General features: G+C 49.9%; 1 protein-coding gene across 6 annotated transcripts in view; it reads left to right on the plus strand.

The window, feature by feature from the left end:
• aspa (aspartoacylase) overlaps positions 1–9,022 on the plus strand; it is a 103,354-nt gene that overhangs the window by 31,983 nt on the left and 62,349 nt on the right. For all 6 annotated transcript variants that reach the window (XR_010904305.1, XM_067437963.1, XM_067437966.1 and 3 more), the window contains 2 exons: positions 6,992–7,085; positions 7,892–7,999. Coding sequence is in view for 5 of the 6 variants with exons in the window: in XM_067437963.1 (XP_067294064.1) it covers positions 6,992–7,085; positions 7,892–7,999 (202 nt within the window). In the remaining variant the exon portion in view is untranslated. The remainder of the gene's footprint in view (positions 1–6,991; positions 7,086–7,891; positions 8,000–9,022) is intronic.

Raw genomic sequence — 9,022 nt, forward strand, 5'->3', positions numbered from 1 at the left:
GTCGAGACTATGAAACCTCAGATGGGGTCGAGTCCCTTCGCCTATCCCCCGATATAGTTCATTTCTAGTGTTACTGGAAAAGGGCTACTTTGGCTGATAAGCGCTGGTGGCCTGAGGATTACAGTGGGGATTCCCCACCAGGTAAATCCCTTCGGGCCCCCACTCCTCTATCGCATCAAAAGCGTGCTGAGACTCTATTCGTAGGTGGTACGGATTCTCTAATGAGAACACGACAACGTCAGGGCATTGTTCGCCTTGCCTTCTTCATAGAGCCTTGATTGCTCAGTGCGCTGTGTGCCATTCTGACGGCCACATTCACTGTCTCGCATGCCTGCTGGTAGTTGAAGATGGAATCGCTGGTCCTAAAGAGAAAAGGTCTTAGCGTTTCATTTTTGGCTCTGGCAGAGGACAGATGTCTATTGCTGCATCGGAGAGAGGGGAATATGGAGCGCCATGAGGGCAATAAAAAAAAAAATTTTTTTTTTTGTTTTCCCCCTCTCACTGCCCTCTGTCCTGCACGCACGGGGGTAGTCCTAGCCCAGGGGTTGTGCAGGAACTGCGTGCGGTGTTGGACCTCGCCCTATGGGCGATGGAAATCACTGCACGCTCCCTGGGTCAGGCGATGTCCACACTAGTGGTCCAGGAACAGGGGGCTAACCTGGCAGATATGCACAAGAAAAGCCTGTCTGTCAGGCTGGCCTCCTCTGCGATGCCATCGAGAACTTTGCCCAGCAGTTCTTGGTGGCCCAGAAGCAGACGGAGGCGTTGCACCAGGGTGCCGACGACCAGCTGCTTGGTCGTCGGTCGCAGCGCCTCTGCCGGCGTGTCGCCGAGGGCATCCCCTCCTGCGTCCTCCACCCTGCTAGAGCCGAGCAGCAGCCTCCACTGGAGGAGCAGGGTGCCAGACGCGAGGGAGGCGCCCAACCCGTCCAGGGCCCGCTAACCGGCAGGCAAGCGCAAGGGGATTCGGCCCTGAGACGGGCCGGCTAGGGAGAACAGGAGCTGCTCGGGGGAGACGATGTTCGCATCCCTCCCCCACCCCCCCGGAGGAGGACCGGGGGGCCCTGACTGGTTACGGTTCTGCCACTGGCTCTCCGGAGTCCAGCGGTACCCACATTTTTAAGAGCAGTTTCCTCTCTCTCTGGGCCCCAAGAGGGCCAGGTTGGTAGTGTGCGACGCCCCTTGCTGCTTCTTTCCTCCCCTCCCCTCGCCAGGGGGCAGTAGTGTGGGAACTGAGACCGCCTCCGGGCCTTCTCACCCGCACTCTGCCCCAACCTGGAATACTCAGACAACACTCTGGGCCGCCTTTGGGCCTCCCAAGTCGGGTCTGAGTGCTCCACCTCCCTGCCTCTGGGCAGCAGGCAGCAGAATGGGCACCGAGGACGCCTCCGGGCCTTCTCACCCACACGCTGCCTCACACTGGAGTACTCAGTCAACACTCCGGGCCGCCCCCGGGCCTCCCGAGTCGGGGTTGAGTACTCCACCTCCCTGCCTTCGGGCAGTGGACAGCAGAGTAGGCTTCGAGGATGCCTCCAGGCCTTCTCACCTACCCTCTGTCCAAACCAGGAGTGTTCAGGCAACACTTGGGGCCGCCTCCGGGCCTCCCGAGTCGGGCCAGAGCACTCGGCTTTCGCTGCCCCACCCGGGCATGTCTGTGGTGCCATTGGTCGTGCTTGCACGGTCTCTGGGGGCCTGGCTAGGTCTTCCCAGGCCGTCTCGCTGGATCATCCGTACCATCAGACTCGGCTACGCGATTCAGTTCGCGCGCTGGTCGTCCAAGTACAGGTGCATCCTCTTCACCTCTGTGCGAAGCAGCGATGCGATCTAGCCGGTTCCTCCAGCCGATATGAAGACGGGGTTCTACAGCCCCTACTTCATTGTGCCCAAGAAAGGGGGTGGGTTACGACCGATCCTGGACCTGCATGTCCTGAACCGGGCCCTGCAAGAAAAAGCAGGCTCCCTGCTTTTTGCTAACGCAGAAACGCATTTTTCAATGCATCCGTCCCCAGGATTTGGTTGCAGCGATCGACCTGAAGGACGCGTACTTCCATGTGTCTTTCTCCCTCGACACAGACCGTTCCTACGTTTGGCGTTCGAGGGGAAAAAATATCAGTACAAGGTCCTGCCCTTCGGGCTGTCCCTGTCGCCCCGCGTCTTTACGAAGGTCGCGGAGGCAGCCATTGTTCCGCTCAGAGAACACGGCGTTCGGATTCTCAACTACCTCGGCGATTGGCTGATTCTAGCCCAGTCGAAGGACCAGTTGTGCGAACACAGGGACCTGGTGCTCAGTCACCTCAGCCAGTTGGGCCTTCGGGTCAACCGAGAGAAGAGCAAACTCTGTCCTACACAGAGGATCTCTTATCTCGGCATGGAGTTGGACTCGGTCAACCGGACTGCGCGCCTCACAGAGGAGCGAGTCCAGTCGGTGTTGAACTGCTTGAATATGTTTAAGAGCAGGACAGCGGTCCCACTGAAATTCTTTCAGAGGCTCCTGGGGCATATGGCATCTGCAGCCGCGGTCACGCCGCTCGGATTGCTTCATATGAGACCGCTTCAACGCTGGCTCAATGGCCGAGTCCCGAGGTGGGCGGGGCAGAGCGATCAGTACCGGGTCCCAGTGACTCCTTACTGCCGCCAAACCTTCAGCCCGTGGTCCAACACTTCGTTTCTCCGGGCCGGGGTGCCCCTAGAACAAGTGTCCAGGCATGCTGTGCTGTTCACGGATGCCTCCACCACCGGCTGGGGGGCCACGTACAACGGGCATGCAGTTGCTGGTCTGTGGACGGGGCCGCAATTGCATTGGCACATCAATTGCCTCAAGTTACTGGCAGTACATTTGGCACTCCGCCGCCTCAAGGGGCTGCTGCGTGGCAAGCATGTACTGGTCCGTACGGATAGCACCACGGCCGTTGCATACATCAACCGTCAGGGTGGTCTACGCTCCCGTCGTCTGCTCCAACTCGCCCGCCACCTCCTCCTGTGGAGTCAGAAGCAGCTGAGGTCGCTTCAGGCCATTCATGTCCCTGGTGCGCTGAACCAGACAGCCAACGAGCTCTCTCGTCAGCCGACACCTCTGGGAGAGTGGCGACTCCACCCCCAGGCAGTCCAGCTGATATGGGACCAGTTCGGAGCCGCACAGGTAGACCTGTTGCCTCTCCGGACTCGACCCATTGCCAGTGGTACTATTCCCTTACCGGGGGTACCCTCGGCACAGATGCACTGGCACACAGCTGGCCCCGGGACCTACGCAAGTATGCGTTCCCCCAGTGAGCCTTCTTGCACAGTCTCTGTGCAAAGTCAGGGAGGACGAGGAGCAGGTCATGTTAGTTGCGCCGTATTGGCCCAACCGGACCTGGTTCCCAGAACTTACACTCCTCGCGACAGCCCCTCCTTGGCCGATTCCCCTGAGGAAGGACCTTCTTTCTCAGGGACGGGGCACTCGATGGCACCCGCGTCCAGACCTCTGGAATCTTCATGTCTGGTCCCTGGACGGGACGCGGAGGTTCTAGATGGACTACCACAAGCTGTCGTAGATACCATCGCTTCAGCTAGAGCCCCCTCTACGAGGCGCCTCTATGCTCTGAAGCGGAACCTGTTCGTTGAGTGGTGCGCTTCCCACTGGGAAGACCCCCGAAGGTGTACGATTAGTGTCATGCTTTCCTTTCTGCAAGACGGGTTGGAGCAAAGGCTGTCTCCCTCCACCCTCAAGGTATTTGCCGCCGCAATAGCGGCATACCATGATGTAGTAGAAGGTAAGTCCGTGGGACTAAATCCTCCTCGTCCTACCTCGATACCCTCTTGGGACTTGGCTCTAGTGCTCAGAGCACTCCAGAGCCCCCCATTCGAGCCTTTGGGGTCTTGTGAGCTTAAAATTTTGTCAATGAAGACAGTGCTCCTGACGGCATTGGCCTCTATCAGGAGGGGAGGGGACCTGCATGCACTTTCGGTCAACGAATCGTGCCTAGAATTCGGGCCCAGTAACTCTCACGTTGTCCTGAGACCCCGGCCCGGATATGTGCCCAAGGTTCCTACCACTCCATTTCGAGGTCAGGTAGTGAACCTGCAAGCACTGCCTTCGGAGGAGGCAGACCCAGCCCTGGCTTTGTTGTGTCCGGTCCGCGCTCTACGCGCTTACGTTGACCGGACCCAAAGCCTTCGGACCTCAGAGCAACTCTTTGTCTGTTATGGAGGCCAGCAGAAGGGAAAGGCTGTCTCCAAGCAGAGGTTAGCCCACTGGATAGTGGATGCTATAGACTTGGCTTACCAGTCCCAAGACGTGCCTTGCCCGTTCGGTGTAAGAGCACACTCCACTAGGAGTGTTGCTTCTTCCTGGGCGCTGGCTCAAGGCGCCTCGCTGACAGACATATGTAGAGCTGCGGGCTGGGCGACACCTAACACGTTCGCTAGATTCTATAGCCTACGTGTAGAGCCGGTATCTTCCCGCATCCTCGTCCCCAGTGGCCAGGAGTGTTAAGTGCCCGTTCTAAGTGTCGGCTTGCAAACGTCACTCCCGCCCTCTGGGCCGGATACGTGCGTCTATTGTCTCCAGTTGAGTTCCCCGGGAAAACCAACTAACCCTGTTGAGCTCCTCCGTCACCCCTTCGGTGTCAGATGTTGCGGACCGTCTGACGCCAGGCCTGCACCCGTATGCTCGTGAAACGTGGCTGTAGGCTGGGTTCCATATGTAGCGGTTCCCTCACGGCAACCCCATATGTGTATTCTTCCACGGTATCAGCTACCCTCCAGGCTAGCCCTGTGTCTTTCCCTCGACAGAGCCCGCTCTGTCGTCTCTGGGCGTGTTCTTTCCCCCCTTCAATCAGGCTGGAACCACCCCAGAGACTGCCATATGTTGCACTACCCTGCCAGGTTAGTCCTTATGTGTATTCCGCCACCTCTCCTTCCCTGAAGGACGTGGCCCCGCAGCGTACCTTCTTCCGAGGTAGGCACGTTTCCCAGCGTTATCCAATAGTCATTCTGAGTGGGTCTTGCAGAAACAGCAGTGACTGTACTCCCTGCTTGGAGCCCTGACTTCCGTACCATACTAGACGGTGCAGTGTGCTCAAGCAGGACGCTGGAAGGGCCAGCATCCTGGCGTTTTCCATAGGGATCCCATTCGTTCAGTTCTGACGTACGTCGAACGTGATCCACTGAAAGGGAACGTCTCCCTGAAGGACCGGACTTCCGCTGGGAGTCCGGTCACCAGTCGGCTCCTCAGCAGGAAAAGCGCTGATCTACCATTCCACTTCCTGTTTTATACCCGCGCTGCGGGGCGGAGCGTGGAATGCGTGGATCGCATGCCAAATTTCATTGGCTCGTTTTTAAACACTCGAAGTAGGATAGGTCTCTAAAGTAAGATCCCATTCGTCGGTTCAGTTCTGACGTACGTCTCCGTTCCCTCCTTCAGGGAACGAGGGTTACATACATAACCGAGACGTTTTTTACTGTACGTTTGATCAAATCAATGCAACCTTGGTGAGAATAAGTAACTGTTTACCAAAACATTTAACTCTTACCGACCCTAAAATTGAGAAAAACATTGTTGCATGTATCATACTGAGCATTAAAGGGTTAGTTCACCCAAAAATGAAATTTATGTTATTAATGACTCACCCTAATGTCGTTCCACACCTGTAAGACCTTCGTTCATCTTCGGAATACAGTTTAAAATATTTTATATTTAGTCCGACAGCATATATATGTGTAGGCACACTATATTGTCCATGTCCAGAGAGGGAATAAAAACATCATCAAAGTAGTCAATATGTGACATCAGTTAGTTTAGAATCTCTTGAAGCATCGAAAATATATTTTGATCCGAAAATAACAAAAACAAGACTTTATAACAACGACAGCATTGTCTTCTCTTCCGCGTTTGTTTTCAAACCTCAAATAAAGATTCAAACGGTCATGAATCAGCATATTGATTCATAATTCGCATTGCCAATGTCACGTGATTTCAGCAGTTTGGCAGTTTGACACGCGATCCAAATCATAAATCAATACAGGGGGGATTCCCCTGAGGGGAAGTGCTTAGGGAAGTTCGCAAGTGCGTGTCTAATAGTGGAGTGGAACGCAGCAATAGTACAAACACAAGACAGTCTTCTGAGAAAGCTTCTCCATAGCTGTCTTATTTCGTTCACGTTTTAATTTTATTTGAGGTTTGAGAACAAATGCGGAAGAGAAGACAATGCTGAATTAAGTCATAGTTTTTGTTATTTTTGGACCAAAATGTATTTTCGATGCTTCAAGAGATTCTGATTAACTAACTGATGTCACACATGGACTACTTTGATTATGTTTTTATTCCCTTTCTGGACATGGACAGTATAGTGTGCCTACACTTAGATATGCTGTCGGACATATAAAATATCTTAAAATATATAAAATATCTTAAACTGTGTTCCGAAGATGAACAGAGGTCTTACTGGTGTGGAACGACATTAGTGTGGGTCATTAATGACAAAAATTTAATTTTTGGGTGAACTAACCCTTTAAAGGAAGTGTATGTAAGATTGTGGCCAAAACTGGTACTGCAATTACTATCCCCTCTCCACCTCCACCCTGACTCGAGGTTGCCAGGAACGTTTGCAGATCTGCAGCTGTGGTGACTAGAGCGGATTTGGCAACCTGGATGCCAAAACACTACTGACTCGTGATTGGTTGATAGGTGGAGGGTGGAGCTTCAGACACATGTCAACATCAACATCAGTTGAGGGCTGCAACAACAACTTTTAAATGACAATATCCTGGCCAATACTGTTGTCAGCGATTAAGTATTTGAAATAAACATGATTTCTTAATGCCTAGTTACATATCAGGGCCATTTGATGTATTTATTAATTGAAATACATTTCTTACATACAGTTCCTTTCAAATTCTTTGCCAAAACATGCCAATACAAAGATTTTACTAAATGTCATAAAATAAGGGCTTAAGAAAAAAAAGAAGAAGAAATCTTTACACAGACGCCTTTGCTCTACTCCCCTTACAGAAAGCTATGGCCCCCCACACCTGTTCATTACTGTTAAACGAACACCCACAGCTGAAGTATTCAACCACACGCTCTGTGGCCAAACACCCAGTTGGTGAGTACAAAGTCCTGGAACATTCAGCAGCCCTAACCTGTTTAAAATATGGATAGTTTAATATTACGTCTAATACAATAATTTGATATTACCTCTCAAAGTAAACCAGCCAGGGACAATTCTGGATATAATGAAAGCACTTAGAGCTCCACATATAATTCTGTAAATCGCTAGAGATTATCCGGTTTTGTTTTATGAGACACTTTTCCCCCTGAATTAACATCATACTCAAGAGGCCTTAAGTAGAAACCAAACATAGCAGGGTCAGAAATCAGTTTTTCCATTATATCTACCTTATTAAATGTATCTCTCTTTTGTTTTGTCAAACACAATACTTAACAATACTTTTGTCAAACACAATACTTACCACTTACCAATAATTTCAAACAGAAAACTGGAATTTTACTTAATTACCTAATGATTTATTAAAGCAGACAACTGGAAGTTAACATGCATGGCTTGGATTCATTGTAGTAATTAACATTAATTTACACTTAGTTAATACTTTATCTATTCATCAGATAAGACTCATTATTAGTTACTGATGCAGTAGTCATTAATGAGTGGTTTATTTCTTCATGAGCCATACATTAACTCATAATTATCTGTCTAGTAGTTAAGCATGAATTAATGCATATTAGTGCACCCATATTATAAAGTGTTGCCGCAACAGTTGCACCTTTTTTAACATGGTTGTACACTGCTGTCTGTGACCCTATTAGAATAAACCTGTGACCGTTTGTTGGATTATGACCCACCAGTTATGATATATGTATGACACTTATATAGATGTGTTTCTATTGCAGGTCTTGAGGTGGGCCCTCAACCACAGGGGGTTTTGAGGAGCAATGTATTTGAAGCCATGAGGACGATACTGAAGCATGCTCTGGACTTCATTGAGCTTTTCAATAGTGGTGAGGTCATTAGAAGTTAAGCAGAGATCAGAATACTTACTGCATTGAACCTGGAATGTGTTGCTATAAAGGGATTTCAAAGGCAACCCGGGGCAGCTATAGTAGGATTATTTTCCTATATTTCTTAGACAGTAGTCAGGGGTGCATATAAGTGGTGCACATGCACAACCAAAATAAAAAATGCGCTGGATGAATAAGTTCAGACCACTTGTGTGCATACCGACATGGTTGACAACTGTTAATGCACAATCATTGTTTTAGAGCAAAACACAAAGCAGTGACATTCGGCAGTGCTAAAACTGACAGTAAATATACTTATGCTGCTTTCCAGGCAGGTTTTTGAGCCAGCAAGTTACTACTTCAAACCACAACTCACGACTTTGTAGGTTTCCAGGAAAAGTCACACCAAACTGCCTGAGCGCAAGGAATTGTGGTAGCTGGATGTAAACAAAGCATGGCAGACCGTACGTGGCTTATGCTCATTTTCAATCATATCTTTTGCCAAAGGTTCTTACTCCTTGCTTATTTGAGGGAAATGGAGGAGAAAAAACGGAGGAGGAGAAAAAAAGTGCATATGGCAAGAAAAGCTGTTATACCTTTTATTTTACATTATTTGTATATTTGCAAATGTATTTTGTATTAATTAGGGGTTCAAGCCTATAAGGGCTGAAACCCTGTTGTTATTGTTAATAACAATATGGTTTCATGATGCATCATTGACAATCCCATGATGTATAATTCTCAATTATTTAATCTAAAACTGATTGGGCAGAACAAACCGTAATTCGTAGAGACTTTCAGGGCTGGTAGTACTCACACGACTGCAAACTTCATGATCGGCAGGGTGGTAACTTTCAGGAAACTTTCAGGGCTGGTAGTACTTACACCAACTACAAATGTCACCAACACTTCTTGTGTCAAATGTCACTCTCTTGAGAGAGAAGATCAATAATTATGAAACAAAAATCCCAATTTCGATTCATGGTCACTAAGGGGAACCAAAATGTCTGATGTGACCAGGGC

Source organism: Pseudorasbora parva, chromosome 3, assembly GCF_024679245.1.
Source record: "Pseudorasbora parva isolate DD20220531a chromosome 3, ASM2467924v1, whole genome shotgun sequence".
NCBI classification, from domain to species: Eukaryota; Metazoa; Chordata; class Actinopteri; order Cypriniformes; family Gobionidae; genus Pseudorasbora; species Pseudorasbora parva.